Source organism: Neoarius graeffei, chromosome 14 (assembly GCF_027579695.1).
Source record: "Neoarius graeffei isolate fNeoGra1 chromosome 14, fNeoGra1.pri, whole genome shotgun sequence".
In the NCBI taxonomy this organism is placed as follows: domain Eukaryota; kingdom Metazoa; phylum Chordata; class Actinopteri; order Siluriformes; family Ariidae; genus Neoarius; species Neoarius graeffei.
In genome coordinates, this window is record NC_083582.1 from 22,551,388 (window position 1) to 22,572,965 (window position 21,578).

Sequence of the window (21,578 nt, forward strand, 5' to 3'; positions counted from 1 at the left end):
CCTCCTTAAATAGGGTGCGGTTTACTGGGAGAACACACACAAAACATAGGTTAATCACACTCAGGTGAAGCGATTCTGCCACTTACCTTCCCCAACTCCGCCCTCCTGTCACAGACCGGCGCTTGACCACGCCCCCGCTGCCACACTTCATTAACAAACAAAGGATTTCTGTTTAGCATTTACTTTCTCATCTAGTGAGTGGCAATTCTATGGGTGGAAAATCTTTGCTGATCAGAGAATAATGTCTAGACTTGCTGTCAGCTTGAGCAAGTCTGTAGTGACTCAAATAATCTTTTCCAATCTTCAGCTGCCTAGTTTTAGCTAACCTGTGCCAAATATAGCCTCAGATTCCTGTTGTTGGCACACAGGAGTAGAATCTGGTGTAGTTTTCTGCTGTTGTAGAGCATCACCTAAATGTTTGACATGTTGAGCATTCATGGGGCAGCAATGGGCCCAAAGCGTTGCCAGTTCGATTCCTAGGACTGGTAGGAAAAATGTAAGGGGAGTTGAGTGAATGAGCAGCACTTAGCCCTCCCTCTGTATTATGACTGAAATGCCCTTGAGCAAGGCACCTAACCCCCAACTGCTCCCCGGGTGCTGTAGCATAGCTGCCCACTGCTCTGGGTATGTGTGTGCTCATTGCTCACTTGGGTGTGCTTGCGTGGTCACTGCTTCAGATGGGTTAAATGCAGAGGAGGAATTTCACTGTGCTTGAGTCTGTACTTGAGTGTAGGTGTGATAAATAAAGTATTCTTCTTCTTCACGAGATGCTTTTCTGCTCATGCAGAAAGTATAAACAGAGTGGTTATTTGAGCTACTGTAGCCCTGTCCGTTTGAATCCACTGCCCATTCTCCTTATGGACATATCTCATAAAAAAGATGTTTCCAATCAAAGAAAAGTTCACTACTTGGATAATTTGTTCTAATGGTGTGAAAAACAAGCAATGTCAACTGTAGAGACTGTTGTGTGTAAAAATCCCAGGATATGGCACCAACAGCCATGCCACAGTTAAAATGGCTGATTGGATAAATACATGAATGTACAGTATTCATGTTTTCCTAAATCTCATTCTTCATTCACAGCGCCACCATCCATATTCGTGCCTTCTTCAGAGGTGGTGTTGGGGCGAGAGAGTGCAGTAGAGTGTTGGGCGAAAGGCTTCAGCCCTCCAAACATCACATTCTCCTGGACACGAGCAGGCAAAGAGATCAGAGCTCCTCAAAACTCCCAAACAAACCACACAAAGGATGGTTTATACGAAGGTCTCAGCCAGCTGGTGTTCATTCCTGAACTTGCTGATCGAAACACTATATATGCCTGTGTGGTGAAGCATGAAACTCTGGAAAAACCACTTGTGAGAGAGTTCAGACTAAACATCACCAGTGAGTTTCTTGTATTACTGATAGCCCAGGGAGTAGTTCCTGGAGTCTGTTTTTTTTTTTCCCTTAGGTTTTTTTTTTTATTCATATCTTTTGCAGAAACATTGAAAAAGGGAACCTTAACAACATTCTAATGATTATTTTTTTCTCTTGTACATTGCTAATGTCTCAAAATGTATGTACTTAATAATGGAGCTCTCCACATGATTTATGAGTAGAGTGGAGCCCCATACTTCAGAGAATGCATCAACCTGATTTTTGATGGTTTGACCGTGCAACATCTGTACATACAAATGTGTACCACTACAGGGTACCTGACTGTAAGTGCAAGGCAATATATCTTATAAACATGAAAAAATAACATGGGATAATTTACTAACCTATTTTACTTATTTTTCTGTCATGTAAGGGCAACAAATGGAAGTAAGTGCAAGAAGAGTTTTGTTTAAAGCATGCAAACAAACAGATCCAAAATGTAGACAAAGGCACAGTTGAAAAACAGGTAGTGGTTGAACGAGGCAAAGACAGGATATCAGAGGTAATACAATACTCAAAGTCCAAAAACACAAACAGGGTCAAAACCAGAAAAGCAATATAAAATACAAGGATTAGTAATGTCAGACGCAGGGCACAGAGCATATACTTCACAAAGTCTGTGTGTTACTGGGAGTCCTTATATGTATGTGCTGTGATTGCACTCTAATCAAGAACAGGTACATGGCAATTAGTCCTAATGGTGCTGTGCAAAATCAGGCTGATTGTGTGCCCTTGCAAATATTTTGCTCATATGCTCATCAGGAGCTCCACTTTTAGGCAGTGCCGAAATAAATAAATTAATTAATTAATTAATTAATTAATTAATTAATTATATTTCAGCTGGATAGTACAGTGGTAATGCTTACTGACTACGACGCGGGAGATCGGGGTTCGAATCCCAGTCGGGGCAAAACATCATCCAGTAAGGGTCCTTAGGCAAGACCCCTCATGATATATCAGCCTACCTCAGGAATGAGTGAAGACATAACTGATAGAGTCATACCAGCTCAGACGTCACCCGGGTCAACAAGGTCTGCGTCAGTTGCTAGGGAACCAGGGCAAACTGATGAGAAATGGGCTACTGGAACAAGACATCGATGGACGAGGACAGAAAATACGGAATTGCTGGAATGCTACTATACAAGCAATCCCAGAGAGAGGGGATACATGCAGCAAATGTGGGACCATTGGATACTTCGAAACCCACAAGCAAGGCTAACAAAGAAACAGCTATTAGCCCAGTGTTCCAACATCCATAATCGAAATCTACTATCACAACTAGAGATTAATGAAATACAACAATGATGCTACAGCAAGGGGGAGCCAGGAAGACAGGTCAGTGGGGAGATGTCATCATCATCCCCACAACTAGAGAATGGGTACCAAGCCCCAACAGCTAACAGCCTCAACACAAGAGCTGCTGACCTGAGAAGGAAGATCGTGACCCAACTGGAAACCTGGAGCCCCCGACGAATACCGAAGCTGAGTTGCCAAGTACCTTCAGAAGATCTACTAGTAGATGTGAATGCTGCTCTGAAGACAATCTCCACAAGAACCATCACTGAGACCAACAAGCTGATACACAGTACAGCAACAGTAATCATGGAGATGCTTGGACACAAGGTGGGCTCGGGACATAACAAACAGTATCCACCATGGAAGAGACGATTAGAGGCCAAGATAAAGGCAGCACAGAGAGAAGTTAGCCAGCTAGCTGAACTACAGAAAGGGAACATGGTGAATAAAGGGGCACCCAGGAAGTACAACTCACTCTCCATACCAGAGGCACTCGAAACTGCCAAACAGCGACTAACAGCTCTGGCCACCTGGTTGAAGAGATACACCAAGGAGGGAGAGGCCAGGAGAATAAACAAGCTGTTCTCCACTGAACCAGCCAAGGTGTACTCTCAGTGGCAGGGAAACAACAACCGGTCAGACCCACCAAGAGCTGAGGTGGAAAAATACTGGAAAGACATATGGGAAAGAAAGGCATCACACAACACCGATGCCCAATGGTTAGTGGACCTAAGAGCTGACCACAGCAACCTCCCAGAACAAGAACCAGTAACCATCTCAATGGCAGATGTCCAAGAAAGAGTGTCAAAGATGAAGAGCTGGACAGCACCAGGCCCCGATATGATCCATACGTACTGGCTGAAGAAGCTAACTGCACTCCATGAACGCCTAGCAGCACAGATGAACCAGCTGCTGAGGGATGGGACCCACCCAGAATGGCTAACCCAAGGCAGGACAGTCCTAATCATGAAGGACCCCCAGAAGGGACCCATCCCATCCAACTACCGGCCAATTACCTGTCTCTGCACAACATGGAAGGCCCTGTCAGGCATCATTGCGGCAAAAATGAGTAAGCATGTGGCTCAATACATGAGTGAGGCACAGAAAGGAATTGGCAGTAACACCAGAGGAGCCAAGCACCAGCTACTGGTCGATAGAACAGTCGCCCGAGACTGTAAGAAGAGACAGACCAACCTGTGCACTGCCTGGATTGACTACAAGAAAGCCTATGACTCAATGCCACACACATGGATACTGGAATGTCTGGAACTGTATAAGATCAACAGGAACCTAAGGACCTTCATCCAGAACTCAATGGAAATGTGGAAGACAACCCTAGAGGCCAACTCAAAACCCATTGCCCAAGTCAACATCAAGTGCGGCATATACCAAGGAGATGCGCTATCACCACTGCTGTTCTGCATAGGCCTGAACCCCCTCAGTCAGATCATCACGAAGAGCGGCTACGGGTAACGATTCCGTAGTGGGGCAACAATCGGCCACCTGCTCTACATGGATGACATCAAGCTGTATGCCAGGAACGAGCGAGAAATAGACTCGCTGATTCACACCACCCGGATCTACAGCGATGACATAGGGATGTCATTCGGATTGGACAAGTGTGGCCGGATGGTCTCAAAGAGAGGCAAGATGATCCGGACTGAGGGGATTGACCTACCAGAGGGCAACATAGGTGATATCCAAGACAGCTACAAGTACCTTGGCATCCCACAGGCTAATGGAAACCATGAAGAGGCCACAAGGAAGTCAACCACAGCCAAATACCTCCAGAGAGTAAGGCAGGTCCTGAAAAGTCAGCTGAATGGTAAGAACAAGGTCCGAGCCATCAACATGTACGCACTACCAGTCGTCAGATACCCCGCTGGTATCATAAACTGGCCAAAGGAGGAGATAGAAGCCACAGATATCAAGACTAGAAAGCTCCTCACCATGCATGGAGGGTTCCACCCCAAGTCCAGCACCCTGAGACTATACACTAAGCGGAAAGAGGGAGGCCGAGGGCTAGTGAACATCAAGACCACGGTCCAGGATGAAACATCGAAAATCCGAGAATACATCAGAAAGATGGCCCCAAAGGATGAACTGCTAAGTGAATGTCTCAGGCAGCAGAACCCTGATGAGAGTGCAGAGGAGGAGGAGGAACAGACAACCTGGAGGGACAAACCCCTACATGGCATGTACCACCGTCAGATAGAGGAAGTGGCTGATATCAAGAAATCCTACCAGTGGCTGGATAATGCAGGACTGACAGACAGCACAGAGGCACTAATCATGGCAGCACAAGAACAGGCCATAAGCACAAGAGCCATAGAGGCCAGGATCTACCAGAGTAGATCAGACCCAAGATGCAGACTGTGCAAAGAAGCCCCTGAAACAGTCCAGCACATAGTAGCAGGGTGTAAGATGCTAGCTGGATCAGTGTACATGGAGAGGCACAACCAAGTGGCTGGGATAGTATACAGGAACATCTGCAACCAGTATGGAATAGAAGTACCCAAGTCCCAAGGTGGCTGAGAACAACAGGGCCAAGGTTCTGTGGGACTTCAGCTTCCAGACTGACAAACAGATCCTGGCTAACCAACCAGACATAGTGGTGGTGGACAAAGAGCAGAAGAGGGTGGTGGTGATAGATGTGGCGATCCCAGCTGACGCCAACATCAGGAAGAAGGAACATGAGAAGCTTGAGAATTATCAAGGGTTGAAAGAGCAGCTGGAACGGATGTGGAAGGTCAAGGGTTGCGTGGTCCCCGTGGTAGTGGGAGCACTTGGGGCAGTAACCCCCAAACTGGGAGAGTGGCTCCAGCAAATCCCAGGAACAACATCTGAAGCCTCAGTCCAGAAGAGCGCAGTCCTAGGAACATCAAAGATACTGCGCAGAACCCTCAAACTCCCAGGCCTCTGGTAGAGGACCCAAGCTTGAGGATGACATGGATACCATTGATTTACACAGCATGCTTACCACTTTAAAGGTGGAAATTGTTTTTAATTGTGACACAAACAATAATTAAAATGTTTTTTTTTAAACAGAAATGTGGAGTGTGCATAGGTATTCACCCCCTTTTGTATGAAACCCCTCAATAAGAGCTGGTCCAACCAATCATAAGTAACAGAATTAGTTAATTTAGATCCATATGTGTGCACTCAAAGTGTCACATGATCTGTCACATGATGTCTGCTTAAATCAACCTGTTCTGGAAGGACCCTGGCTCTGCAACACATCTAAGCAAGCAACATGAATACCAAGGAGCACTCCAAACAGGTCAGAGACAAAGTTGTGGAGAAGTATAGATCAGGGTTGGGTTATAATCTCATCTCATTATCTCTAGCCGCTTTATCCTTCTACAGGGTCGCAGGCAAGCTGGAGCCTATCCCAGCTGACTACGGGTGAAAGGCGGGGTACACCCTGGACAAGTCACCAGGTCATCACAGGGCTGACACATAGACACAGACAACCATTCACACTCACATTCACACCTACGGCCAATTTAGAGTCACCAGTTAACCTAACCTGCATGTCTTTGGACTGTGGGGGAAACCGGAGCTGGGTTATAATATATATATATATATATATATATATATATATATATATATATATATATATATATATATATATATATATATCCCAAGCTTTGACTATCCCAGGGATCACCATTAAAGCAAATTGGAAAAAGTATGGCACCACTACAAACCTGACAAGAGAAGGCTACCCACCAAAACTCACAGACCGGGCAAGGAGGACATTAATCAGAGATGCAACAAAGACACCAAAGAAAACACTGAAGGAGCTGCAAAGATCCACAGCAGATATGGCAGTATCTGTCTATAGGACCACTTTAAGCTGTACACTCTACAGAGTGGGGCGTTATGGAAAATTGGCCAGAAAAAAGCCATTGCTTAAAGAAAAAAAATAAGAAAGCACTTTTGGAGTTTGCGCAACAGCATTTGGCCGACTCCCCAAATACATGGAAGAAGATTCTCTGGTCAGATGAGACTAAAATTGAACTTTTTGGCCATCATGGGAAACGCCATGTGTGGCACAAACCCAACACTTCCCATCACCCTGACAACACCATTCCTACAGTGAAGCATGATTGTGGCAGCATCATGCTGTGGGGGTGTTTTTCATCTGCAGGGACAGGAAAGCTGGTCAGAATTGAAGGAAAGATGGATGGCACTAAATACAGGGCAATTCTGGAGGAAAACCTCTTTGAGTCAGCCAGAGGTTTGAGACTGGGACAAAGGTTCACATTCCAGCAGCACAATGACCCTAAACATGCTGCTAAAGCTCCGCTGGAGTGGTTTAAAGGGAAACATTTAAATGTCTTGGAATAGCCAGACCCAGACCTCAATCCAATTGAGAATCTGTGGCCTAACTTGAAGATTGCTGTACACCAATGCTGTACACCATCTAACTTGAAGGATTTGAAGCAGTTTTGCCTCGAGGAATGGGCAAAAATCGCAGTGGCTAGATGTGCTAAGCTAATAGAGACCTACTCCAAGAAACTTGCAGCTGTAATTGCAGCAAAAGGTGGCTCTACAAAGTATTGACTTTTTTTTTTGGGGGGGGGGGGGGGGTGAATACCTATGCACACTCCAGATTTGTTTTTCCATTGTAATTACTGTTTGTGTCACAATTTTTAAAAAATCGCACCTTTAAAGTTGTAGGCATGTTGTGTAAATTAAATGGTGCTAACCCTCCTCCCTCAACGAGCTTGTAATGTGAAAAAACAGGACAAACAACAAGGGGGATGAATACTTTTGCAAGCCACTGTATCACAGCACTGGGGAATTCTCTGTTCTGAGTGTCAGAAGGTCTGAACAACACACCTGACACTTGTGAACAGCAGCTCTGACAGTATCAGTCTCGGCTGTGAGACAAATCATTTCTAGGACATGTCACTATAAACAGACATAAAAACATACATAGATAAAGCAGTTTCTTTAAGTTTTTTTGTTTGTTTTTTTGTTTTGGGTTTGTTTGTTTGTTTGTTTGTTTGTTTGTTTGTTTGTTTGTTTGTTTGTTTGTTTGTTTGTTTGTTTACATCGGAGAGTCTTCAGAACAGACGGCTTTGCTTTTTCCAGTTTCTGGGTAACATGCTAAGTCTGAATATCTTTTGACTTTCTAACTTCGAGAGATGAAAATGAGTAAAGTACTATTTATAGCTGTTATAACAAGCGATGACAGGAACAGACTTGTTTCATGGATATTCCACAACATTAAAGTAACTATAAACAGATTTTAAAAAAGCAATTTTTTAAAATGCTCTGGTATAAGACAAATACAATATGCTGTTATTGGAATGTTATTGAACAAGCATGCCCTCTTCTGTTTTATTTGCCAATGCTAACAGGTTTTATTTTTTAAATTTATTAAAACGTCATAATTTTTAAAATCTATTTAGAGTTAAATGTAATGTTGCAGAATACTCTTGAAACAAGTTAGTTCCTGCTATCAGCAATCAGCTTTATCTTCATGTGTATAGTATCAGCCACCTATCAGTACACCTACTCATTCATAGGTTTTTCTTTATTTTGACTATTTTCTACATTGTAGAACAATATTGAAGACATCAAAACTATGAAATTACATCTGGAATTATGTGGTAAACAAAAAAAAGTGTTAAATAAACAAAATATGTTTCATATTCTAGATTCTTCAAAGTAGCCATTGTTTACCGGTACCTTGATGACGCTTGCACACTATTGGCATTATCTTAGGCTACGTTTACATTACGTCGAATCAGCGGATCATCAGATTAACGTTCTTAAAACGATTCGCGTTTACACTAAAACCGTTAGCCGTGCACACAGCAACACCAATACGCGGATACGCTCGGCTCCGCAGGCATCCTGCGCTCCAAATCACTCCGCCCTGAACAGCGAGTGCCCTCTGGAGGGTGCGCACTCCGGCCTTGCGCAGCTCACAGAGCACGCGAGTGAAGTGAACAAGCCACGATTCGGGACTGAGCCGCTGTGTGTGAGATCCCAGCGCATATCACTTATTACTTGCAAGTGGAAGGATGGCAAGCCTAAAGACAATCATAACTACACAATGGGCAGTATTTGCATCAGTATTTGCAGTATTTTCATACTTTTATACTCTTTAATGAAAGGTGATACAAGGCGGAAGTCTGCGCCGTTTTTCAGCAGTCGCGTCACATGACCAACGCCAGCGAATCAGGAAGGTGGATGTCACAGTGACGTTGTCCAATGAGACGCCAGCTAGAGCTCAGCACAGCGTATTCGCGTATTCTCAATGTTTACACAGCACCGGAGCTGATACGATCTAGATTGAATACGTGGACGCTGGCGGATTCCCGTTTCCCCGCTTTTTCAGGGGGGTTAATGTAAACGGACAGTGCATCCGCGAAGAAAACGAGACAGATACGGTCTAGTGTAAACGTAGCCTTAAGCAGCTTCATGAGGTAGTCACCTCGAATGCTTTTTAGTTAACAGGTGTGCCTCGTCAAAAGTTAATGAGTGGAATTTCTTGCCATCTTAATGTGTTTGACATAATCAAATAGTAAATAATAAAAATACAGAAAATAGCCCTATTCTTCAACTGTAGTAATCCATGTTATGCCCCATATCAGGCTGCACAGTGGTGTAGTGTCACCTCCCAGCAAGAAGGTTCTGGGTTCGAACCACACAGCCAACGGGGGTCTTTCTGTGTGGAGTTTGCATGTTCTCCCAGTCAGGGGTGCCGCCAGAAATTTTGGGCCCCATGAAAGATTAGAATTTTGGGCCCCCCAACTTTGCCCACCCTCGTCACAATTGCACTATTGTCATTATTTGACTTTTGATAGCCCATGGACCTTGAGTTTGTGACTTTGTTATTACGTTTTATGTATTAGCCTACCAGGGACTAGATGAAAACTGGTCAGTGACTAATTCTGGTGCATTTACAATCACAAATGAAAATTCAAGATTTTGCCACATGCCTTCTTGTGCTAGGACAATTGGTAGTGAAATGTGTGATGTGACTGCTAATAAATCATAGCAAAAGTTTTCTACCCAGCATCAAATGGAAATCCCATGGAAATCCCATGGATTGTTATGTGTTAGGTAGAAAGCTGTGTGTACTGTTCTGCAAAAAGGGAATATGTTCAATTTGAAACCAATGGTTTAGAACGTGTGAACATTCCACACATAACCATGTCAAACACTTGACTGGTGTCCGTTATTAGCAACACTTTAATCTAGCAAACTGTATATGGCGCTCGCTCATTAAAAACTTCAATCCTAAAGCATTTATGGGTTGTATTGCTGCTTACCTCCTTCTCCAAAGGGGGGTTCAGTGGTTTGGTAGGGCGGAGGTCCCCCTGAGGCTGAATCTGTGCTTATTTAGGGCACCCCATTAGTTATGAAACTGGTTATTAACACTAGTTATTAGCACCAGCATAACGTAATATTTCATCTTGTTTATCACACAAGTCAGTTCAGTTATTAAAATGGAAAAAATGTCACTGTACAAACTGTAAAAGTGTTCTCTTGATAGGCTAATCCAACCACGTTCATACTGTTCATTTACCATTCGCTAATATTTTGAACACACGTGAGCGATAGCTACCTTTCTTTGGGAAAAACTGAGTGACCAGTTGCCTGCCTCTCCGGTCCCTCTCAGCTTTCAGCTGCCTTTCTTTACGTTTTTGACAGCCACTCTTCATATTTAGCGATCATAGACTGTACGCACTCCACTGCTGGCTGGCTGGCTCCTGCACCGCGACACAGCAGCAAGTAGCGTTGCACTGATCAGCACACAGATTTAACGCATCGCACTTCTACCAGAACTGGACCGTACCATTTCACAAAAGGGGGAGGGTTAAATGACAATATGTTGAAGAACTCAGACAACCTTGTTCAATTAGCTCATTTTACCAAATGGAATATTGCATTGTTGTTATTTCAAAAGTCTTATTAAAATCATTAAAAGCATATTATCAGCCCCTTAAAGGGCCCCATGGCAGTGCTGGCCCCTAGAATTGTTCTAACCTTTCCACCCCTGGCGGCGCCCATGCTCCCAGTGTCTAAGTAGGTTTCTTCTGGGTGCTCTGGTTTCCCCCACAGTTCAAAGACATGCAGATTAGGTAAAATACCCAGCCACTGGGGTTGTACAAGACAGTGCATACTTCGTGCTGGTCCTAAGCCCAGATAGATTGGGGAGGGTTGCATTAGGAAAGACATCTGGTGGGGGAAAAAATAACCTATGCCAAATCAAATATATGGAACAGATCCAATATGGCAACCCCTAATGGGAGCAGCCGAAAGAAGAAGAGTAATCCATATTATATCAAGAACATCTCAACTAAGTAAAGAGAAACAACAGTCCATCATTACCTTAACTCATCTCATCTCATCTCATTATCTCTAGCCGCTTTATCCTGTTCTACAGGGTCGCAGGCAAGCTGGAGCCTATCCCAGCTGACTACGGGCGAAAGGCGGGGTACACCCTGGACAAGTCGCCAGGTCATCACAGGGCTGACACATAGACACAGACAACCATTCACACTCACATTCACACCTACAGTCAATTTAGAGTCACCAGTTAACCTAACCTCCATGTCTTTGGACTGTGGGGGAAACCGGAGCACCCGGAGGGAACCCACGCGGACACGGGGAGAACATGCAAACTCCGCACAGAAAGGCCCTTGCCGGCCACAGGGCTCGAACCCGGGCCTTCTTGCTGTGAGGCGACAGCGCTAACCACTACACCACCGTGCCGCCCTTACCTTAACTCTTTACCCCTTAATGATGACATATGACGACCCCGTGTATGCACCATAATGACGACATTTGATGACTTTTTTTTTGTAAATATGTTCTAAGGGTGAAGAGTATATACATATACAAGGGTGGCTGTAGCAACTGCTTTAAGGTGTAAAGAGTTAAGAAGCGTCTTTTAATTAATAAAAATAAAGAAAAAACATTGAATTAGAAGGTGTGTTCAAAATTTTGTCTGGTACTATATGTGTGTGGGTGTAAAAATTGGATAGAAATTGGACTGACTGCCTTTGTTTCACTTTACCTGCTTTTCCTATTTTTCAGTCCTCCCCAAAGTCACTGTGTCTGTCGTGCCATCCTCTTCACATTCATCCCCCCTCACTTTAGCGTGTGAAATCAATGGATTCTACCCACAGAATGTGTCTGTGCTGTGGATCAGGAATGGCACTGTCCTACCTGAGTCTCCTCAGATCCAACAGAACAATGATGGAACATATAGAATGCTCTATTTTCACACTCTCAGTCTGGAGGAAAGAGAGCAAGCTGAACAAGTGCAGTGTGTGGCTCAACAACCTCATGTATCCCAACCAGCTTTGAGTTCCATCAACCCATCAGCGGCTGATTCATTGGGTAAATTTCATAAATATATTGCATGTTAAATGATTTTCACCTAATGATCTTTGTCTCTGATTCTTGAAGAACATCAGCAATTTTGAACAATGTTAATACTGAATTTGGGAAAAATTTACCTTTTCCATTTTTTATTATCTTGTGTTATCTTTAATAAGTAAAAAGGGCTACTGGCATCTCATCAGCGTTTATTGTCCTTTCTCAGTGCAGAAGCTTGTTCTGACTAAATCTGCAAAAGCCTCAGTGGCAATGATGATAATCTCCCTGGTACTCGTCCTTCTGCTTTGCTTTGGCTTCTCCTGGAAGAGGAAAGATGGTGAGACAGCATAGAGAAACAAACACACCTGAACAATAATGTTCCTAGTTTTTCATACCATTATAGATTTTGTGTCGCCACTGTTTAATTGGGACATCAGATATGTGAGGGTGGACTGCTATGAATCTCTATACCAGGGACTAGGGGTGTTTTAAACTCATTTTAGGCAATGGTCCACATTACACTTAGTTCAATGTCAAGTGGGCCTGACCAAAAAAAAAAGTTTAGTACACCAATAACACATCAAAAACCACCTCAAGGTTTGTTGAGATGCTTTTATGCTCACTGGAATTGTATAGAGTGGTTATTTGAGTTGCTATAGCCTTCCTGTCTGTTCAAACTATTCTTCCAGTGTTGCAGACTCAAGTCACTTGGAATTGGCTTGGACTCAAGGCACAAATTTTGACTTGCCTTAATATTATCAAAGAAGACTTGCAACTAGGTGGCATGTTGGTGTAGTGGTTAGCACTGTCACCTCACAGCAAGAAAGTTCTGGGTTTGAGCTCAGTGGTCGACGGGGGCCTTTCTGTATGGAATTTACATGTTCTCCCCGTGTCTGCATGGGTTTCCTCCAGGTGCTCCAGTTTCCCCCACAATCCAAAGACATGCAGATTAGGCTAATTGGGGGCTCTAAATTGACCATAGGTGTGAATGGTTGTTTGTCTCTGTGTGTCAGCCCTGCGATGACCTGGCGACTTATCCGGGGTGTACCCCACCTCTTGCCCATAGTCAGCTAGGATAGGCTCCAGCTTGCCCATGACCCTGCACAGGATAAGCAGTTACAGATAATGGATGGACGGCTGGACTTGCAACTAAACTATGACTTGTGACTTCACTTCGACTCAGGCTCTTTGACTTGGAAAGACTTTATACATTTTCAAAACCAAAGATTAAAAATGATACATTTAATAGTGTGCAGTGAATCAGCTATTCTCTTTCTAATTTTCTAATATTAATAACTATTCTAATTTTCAGCAAATCAGCACTATTCTTTATTTCCAAGGTCAGCATTCAACTAGCCAGTCAGCTTTCACTAGACTGTGACAAAGTTAAAAGACTGCTCATTCACTGACAAAAGAAGCACTTTTGCAGGAGCCATGCTCCTGAAAATAGTTGTCAGGAAACAGGTGTGGACACCATTGCAGGTAAAAGAGAGCCTTATTAAAGCTGGCAAACAAATCCAAATCAGCAGGCAGAAAAACAAACAATCAATGGACAGGTAGAATTCAGGCAATGAACAAATAACATGAACTAGGCAACTAATCAGAAAACCAGTAAATCAGAACAAGGATCATAAACCAAACTAACAAGACTATGAACAAGGCTTGGTAATAACAGGTATGGACAGAGGTGGAAAAACTGGATTGACAAAGTAAAAGTCCTGCTTAGGTTTTCCTTCTGCCTGTGCTCTCAACACAGGTGATTTCACCAATTAGCTCATCAACCTGGCTTAGGGGATGTGGTAATTAGGATCAGCTGGTTCATTGAATTGGCTGGAACAAAAATGTGGCAGGGTTTTTACTTTCTGCACCCGGGTTTTTCCACCTCTGGGTATGGAACACTGAGTGTATACTTCACATTGAGTGAGTGAAGTGAATGTCCTTTTATACTGTAGCTGTGTGACTGTCAAATTATTGAGTCCAGGTCTGTGTAATCAGTAAGCTGGGGAATGTGAACATGAGAGGGTTTTGGTGCTGTAGTTCTTGGCAGCCATGTTTGTAGACCATGCTGTGTGCTGGGAGTTGTAGTTTGATGCAGATTCCAGAATGAACATGACAGGACCCCCCGAAGCATTACCTCTAGGAGCAAGGTTTCTTCTAGGCCTCCACCTAATCCATGAACCTGAGCAATTCAGGTTGCGTCCACTAAAATCTTGGCAGAGTAAGAGGTTGAGCACTTCATGAGCTGGGGCCCAGCATCTTTCATCTGGCTTGTAGTCTTCCCACTTGATTCAATTAAATTGTAGCCTTCCCACTTGATTCAATTAAATTTTATATATAGTGCTTTTAACAATGGACATTGTCACAGATCAGCTTTGCAGAAATATATAAATAAATAATGAGGTACTGAAGCTTACCTTGCCTGCACTGTGAATCAAGAATTTCTTTGAGAGTAATGATGCTTTGCCTTCTATGTCACTGGGTGCTGGGGGATGGAGGAAGGAATGCCTTCTGTGAGGGGACCTGGCGTGACTGATTCCATGCAGGAAATGTGAAAGAAGGGGGATAGGTGGGTGTGGCGTGTTAAGTCCAGCTTGTATGTTACCTCGTTTGTGTGCTGGAGGACTCTGAAAAGGCCAGTATAATTGAGTGGCAACTTTCGGCATCCTTCAGTGACTCATATGTCTTGAGTAGAGAGCCATACCTGGTCTCCTCGTTAATAGCTAGGTGTTTCTCCATCTGCAAATTCTTTAGTTACCTGGGCAAAGTGCTCTAGATGTTGATGTGCCTGTTCCCACACTTCTTTGCTTCTTCAGAACCAGCTGTCCATTGCCAGTAGGTCTGTGGAGTTGATATTCCAGGGGAACAGAGGTGGTTGATACCCAGGAAGCAGTGGAAAGCTGTGAACCTGATGGAAGAGTGCTTGAGGGAATTCTGAGTGGATTCTGCCCATGGGAGAAATTGTGGCCAGTCCTCCTAGTTATCAGCAAAGAAAGTACACAGGAAATACCTAGTCCCTTTGTTTGCTCTCTCCACTTGCCTATTAGCCTCTGGGTGGTAACCTGAGGTTAGGGTCATTGAAATGCCTAGCTTCTCCAGGAAACCTCTCCAAATTTGAGATGTGAACTGAGCTACCCAGTCACTCACAATGTCCAGTGCCAAAATACCTGAATATGTGGTTGAACATTAGCTTAGTGGTTTCAAAGGCATATGGCAAACTAGGGAGTGGTATGAGGCATAGTGATTTGGAGAAATAATCCATGATGATGATGGTGATGAAGATGATGAAAACTGTTTTGCCTTGAGATGGGGGAAGGCCAGTGATGAAATCAAGGACAATGTCTGACCAAGGTCATTGTGGTAGAGGGAGGAGTTTGCAGGATGCAAGGGAATTTGGCATGGGTGCATGTAGAGCAGGAGGATGCAAATCTATGGATCTTCTGAAGCATGTAGTGCTACTAGAATTTGCTTTGCAGAGGTTGATGGGTTTTGTGAGTGCCGGGAAATCCTGTCACTGGGGAGGTGTGAGCCCACATGATCAGCTTGTCTCTGAGAGGAGGTGGCACAAACCTTTTCCCCATTGGGCACTGTGAAGAAATTCTCATTGCTGAAGAGTTGCCCATCTCCCAATGTTCCAAGTGAAGGTACCTATGAAGTGAGAGTCAGAATACTTTCCTCTGAGGGCTTACTAGGTGAGGCTGGATACAAATGGGAAAGGGAGTCAGCTTTGTTATTCTTGGATCCTGGGCTATAAGATATGGTGAAGTCAAACTTCTAGAAAAACAAGGCCCAGTGAAACTGACAGGAGTCTAGTCTCTTGGCAGCTTTGAGGTATTTTAAGTTTTTGTGATTGGTATAAATCATGAAAGGGTAAAGGGCCCCCTTCAACCAGTGACTCCATTCTTCCAGAGCCAAAAAGTCCAGTTGCCAATGTCGTAGAAAAATCTCAGGCAGTGGACTTCTTAGAAAAGAAAGTGTAGCTTGGGCTTTTCTCCCAACAGCTGAGAGAGAACAGCTCCAACACCAGTTTCAGAGGCAGCTGCCTCCACAGTGAAGGGCTTGGGGAGATCAGGGTGCTTTAATATCAGTGCTGTGATGGAAGCCTTTTTGAGGTGTGAGAATGGTGCAAGGCTCCATTTGGTTCCTTTCATGAGGAGAGCAGTAAGGGGCAATGCTAAGGTGCTGAAACCTTGCATGAAAACACTGATAGAAGTTGGTGAATCCCAAGAACCACAGCAATTCCTTAACTGTATTGGAAACAGACCAGGTTGTGACTGCAGTGACCTTGTTCTGGTGTATAAGACCCCCCTCTGGTCCTATGATGTATCCAAGGAAAGCCACATTGTGAATATGGAACTTACAGTTGTGGTCAGAAGTTTACATACAGTGACATGAATGTCATCTTGGATATGCAATATCCAGCAATATTTGGGCTTTCAGTAATTTCTTTGAACTGTTCTTTTTCTGTGGCAGAATGATTGTACAGCATACATCTTTAATAAAAAAAAAACACTAGAATTTGGTGCACAAGTTTTAATTTTCTTTGGGTTTACTGAAATCAACACAGGGTCAAAATTATACATATATGGTCAAAAATTTACATATGCTCACTTAGATTATTAATTCAGAGGTGCTGAAACTTCCAAAATGTCTTATCTTGCCAAAGCTGAGGTCTCTTAACTTCCTGTTAGTGATAATGATTGACTACAGCTGGTAGCATCTCTTTGCTTTCATAAAAAGGGTTTGTTTACAGCACTTGTTGGATTGACCAACACACAGAAAAATGGGAAAGTCCAAAGAGCTCAGTGCAGATCTGAGAAAGAGGATTGCAGATATACACAACTCTGGAATGTCTTCTGGAGCCATTACTAAACAACTGCAAATTCCAAGATCAGTTCAAACAATTGTATCCAAGTTATTGTGAGGTGTAGTCACTTTGCCAAGCCACTTTGCTTCAAGAAAACCCAAACTGTCATCCTCAGCTGAAAGGAAATTGGTTTGGATGCTCAGGAACAACCTGGGAACCGCCATGGCACAGCCCTGCCATGAACTGGAAGCTGATGGATCACTGTCTACAGTTCAGATCACCATGGACTAAGAGGCTGCTATCCAAGAAATAACCCCCTGTTCCAAAATTGATACCTTCAAGCTTAACTAAAGTTTGAAGCTGACCACACAAAGACAAAGCCTTCTGGAGGATAGGTGTATGGTCAGATGAGACAAAGATTGAGTTGTTTGGCCACAATGACCACCATGTACAGAGGGACACTGTAACAGCTGATGGTGGTGGTAGGATCATCATGCTCTGGGGCTGTTTTGCTGCCAGTGGAACTGGTTCATTGCACAAAGTGGATGGAATAATGAAAAAGGAGGATTATCTCAGAATTCTTCAGCATAAACTATCAGAAACTTGAACACAGCTTGGGACTTGGGAATTACAACAGGACAGTGAACCCAAACACGCATCAGAGCTGGTTGTGGATGATAAAGCAGACTAATATTAAGCTTAAAACAAGTCCTGACTTCAACCCTATTGAAAATATATGGATCATGCTTATCAAATCAAATCAAGTTTATTTGTACAGCACTTTTAACAATAAACATTGTCGCAAAGCAGCTTTACAGAATTTGAACGACTTAAAACATGAGCTAATTTTATCCCTAATCTATCCCCAATGAGCAAGCCTGTGGCGACGGTGGCAAGGAAAAACTCCCTCAGACGACATTAGGAAGAAACCTCGAGAGGAACCAGACTCAAAAGGGAACCCATCCTCATTTGGGCAACAACAGACAGCCTGACTATAATATTAACAGTTTTAACAGGTATAACCCTCAACTGTCCTCATGGGGCCGTCCTTCACAGGAGTGGGGCGATAAAACTCCGACCAGACACAGGGCACCAGGATGGATCAAGCAGGTCCGAGGGGCAGAAGAGGCCAGCATCTCAATCCCAGGATCAACATGTAACTCAGAGGGACAGATGGGGGGGGGGAGAGAGAGAGAGAGAAAACACGTTGTTAGGTATGCCCTAAAAATGACAAGTATTAAATCTGTGTGGTAGGCTCGCAGAGACGAGAGTCTTTACATCAGGCATAACACACAATGGCATGTTAATATGGTAAAAAATATATCATGACCTGCTCTGGCTGGATGCTTGATTGGGTGATGGGAGCACACTCCTCAGCAATGATGAGATGCAGATGGGACCCTTAGGCCTGGCCAAGACAATTCAGTTACATTTCACCGGGTCTGGGATATGCGACAGAATATCTGACGGCCGATTCCCTGCAGGCTACGATAGCCAGTCGAGGTCCCCACCGTCTCCACCAAAAGATTTCCTGTTGACTCCATGTAACTCAGAGGGACAGATTTGGGGTGGGGGGGAGAGAAAGAAAACACAGGTGGTTAGGTATGCCCAATGTCACCTGAATAAGTAGGAACAGTATACATATTGCACCGAGTACAAGCAGGGACTCTGGCAACTAACTAAGACAGCATAACTAAAAGGAGAGAGCCAGAAGGTAACACAGGCATGAGGGAGCCCCGGGACATAAAGCAGCCAGCCACTACACCGTCAACAAACTCGAGTGAGCAAGCGAGTGGGGACTGACAGCATCCATACATCCCAGTTTACCAAAACACTCTATGTCTGAGGACCCTCCAGATCTACTCCTTTACCTCATAAACACCATTAACAAAAGGCTTGACTAAACAGATATGTTTTCAGCCTAGACTTAAATGCTGAGACTGTGTCTGATTCCCAAACATTACTTGGAAGGCTGTTCCATAACAGTGGGGCTTTGTAAGAAAAGGCTCTGCCCCCTAATGTAGCCTTCACTATACGAGGTACCAGCAGATAGCCTGCACCAGAGGTGGAAAAACTGGATTGACAAAGTAAAAGTCCTGCTTAGGTTTTCCTTCTGCCTGTGCTCTCAACACAGGTGATTTCACCAATTAGCTCATCAACCTGGCTTAGGGGATGTGGTAATTAGGATCAGCTGGTTCATTGAATTGGCTGGAACAAAAATGTGGCAGGGTTTTTACTGTCTGCACCCGGGTTTATCCACCTCTGGCCTGCACCTTTTGATCTAAGTAGGCGTGGCGGGTCATAGAGGAGCAGAAGTTCACTCAGGTACTGTGGTGCGAGACCATTTAGTGCTTTAAAGGTCAATAGTAGTATTTTATAATCAATACGAAATTTGATTGGGAGCCAATGCAGTGTGGATAAGACAGGCGTGATGTGGTCATATTTTCTAGTTCTAGTAAGGACTCTTGCTGCTGCATTTTGAACTAACCGGAGCTTGTTTATGCACTTATTGGAACATCCAGACAGTAAGGCATTACAATAATCCAACCTGGAGGTAACGAAAGCATGGACTAGTTTTTCTGCATCATGCAATGACATTAAATTTCTTATCTTTGCAATATTTCTGAGATGAAAGAAAGCTGTCCGGGTGATGTTATCAATGTGAGTTTTGAATGAAAGACTGGGGTCAATAATCACTCCGAGGTCTTTTACTGCTGCACGTGAAGAAACAGAAAGGCCATAAGTAGAGTCCATGCCAAGAAAAAATAATAATAATTGAACTCTACCAATTCCACCATAAAGAATCATGAAATATGGTAAACAAAAATGTTTGGTCAAGGTGAATCTTGCGAAGAGACATTTTACCCAAATATTAGGTGTGCTGTAGGTATATTTTTGACCCTGTAAGTATAATTTTGACCCGCTGTTGATTTCAGAAAACCAAAAGAAATTTAAAACTTGTGCACCAAATTCTAGTGGGTTTTTTTTTAATTAAAGATGTATGCTGTACATTCTGCAACAGAAAAAGAACGGTTCAAAGAAATTTCTGAAAGCCCAAATATTGCCATGACATTCATGTCGCTGTATGTAAACTTCTGACCACAACTGTGCACGTTTCTCCTTTTATGTAGAGTTGGTTTTCAAGCAGTTTAGCCAGTACCTTCTTGACATGTTGGACGTGCATGGGCTTGTTGGGGGAATAGATCAAGATATCAATGTAAGCTATGACAAATTTCCACAGCATGTCCTAGGATGTCATTAATGAGACACTGGAAGACTGATGGTGCTGAAAATAGCCTATATGGCATCACACACTACTCTACATGATCAGACCTGGTGCTAAAGGCCATTTTTCACTCGTCTCCCTCCCTAATGCTCACCAGGTTGTATGTGCTCCGAAGGTCAAGTTTGGTGAAAATTCTGGCCCCTTGTAGTTGTTCCAGAGCTGCCAAAACTAGAGGCATTTGTTAGGACAGTACGAGGGCCAGCATTTAATCTCTCATTCTTTCCAGGAAATCTGTAGGTCATGGGTCTGCATCCCTGTAAAGCCCAGTTTGGTTGTGACAGTAACTCGGATGGAAATGTCCTCTTGATGCAAGGCACTAACTTGGAGATAGACAGGCTCAGTGCAAAGGGTGATTGCCCCATCTCCGATGAGGCCTTTGTCTAGAGCAGGGGTGGGGAATGTCTGGCCTCCGGGCCATATATGGCCCGCGAGACCGTTTGATCTGGCCCACAAGATGATTCATAATTACTCACACACAAAAAAAATTAAATCTGAAAAAAATGAGACCGCAATTAATAAAATAGGCGAGTGGTTATCTTTCCGGGCCAAGGACAGGGTCCTGAACCCCACATGAGCAGAGTGTGGTCATGTGCGGTCACGTCACATCATTTAGCGGGCATAGACAGACTATTTAACGATTTCACCAAAACACACCATAGCAAGTACGAAGAAGGGAAAGGTAGATGCGGAATGTCACACTTTTCAGGAAAAATTGACAAATGATTATTTTTTCATACAAGTAAAAAGCAAGCCAGTTTGCTTAGTTTGTGGGGATGCCCTTGCAGTGATAAAAAAGGCTAATCTGGAGCATCATTACAGCACCAAATATGTCAAGTAGCAAAGCAGTTCATGGAGATGAAGGGCAAACCAGTCATTGAACTCAGTGATAGCAAGTGGCTGTGTGATTTGGGCTTCATGGTGGACATTACCAAGTACCTCTCAGAACTGAATGTCAAGCTTCAAGTGTCAGAAATGGCGAGCTGAGGTGAAGTGAGGACCCAAGAGCAGACTCAAGACAGGCAGAGTACAGAGAAAAGCTTCTTTAATGAAGTAGAGGGCAGAGGTACAGTAGAGCTCAGGCAAAAATCAGTGGTCAAAAAACAGGCCAGAAGGTCAAAAACACAGAGGAGCAGGTAAACACGGTCAGGGACAAAAACAGATCAGAAAAATCTTAACAAAAATCAAAGAACACAGGGACAAGGGAGATCCAGGCAGAAGAAGCAAAAACACAATCCAAAGGAACAAGCAGGTAAAACGAGCAAAAAAAACTAGGCAGAAGACTAGACAAAAAAACAATTCAGGCAGGGGGAATCAAGAAGACCCAATACCAAAGGGTTGTAGCAAGACAAGGAGAGTCTATGAGAGACAATCTGGCAACTGGAGTAGCTCCAAACAGTTCTTAAGAAGGCCCTGGCTGATGGGACA

General features: G+C 43.7%; 1 protein-coding gene across 1 annotated transcript in view; it reads left to right on the plus strand.

Moving 5' to 3' along the window:
* The window catches only part of si:ch211-180a12.2 (uncharacterized), a 72,070-nt gene that overhangs the window by 14,505 nt on the left and 35,987 nt on the right, over positions 1-21,578 (plus strand). The window contains exons 2-4 of the mRNA XM_060938822.1: positions 1,084-1,383; positions 11,779-12,084; positions 12,290-12,400. Of these exons, the coding sequence (XP_060794805.1) occupies positions 1,084-1,383; positions 11,779-12,084; positions 12,290-12,400 (717 nt within the window). The remainder of the gene's footprint in view (positions 1-1,083; positions 1,384-11,778; positions 12,085-12,289; positions 12,401-21,578) is intronic.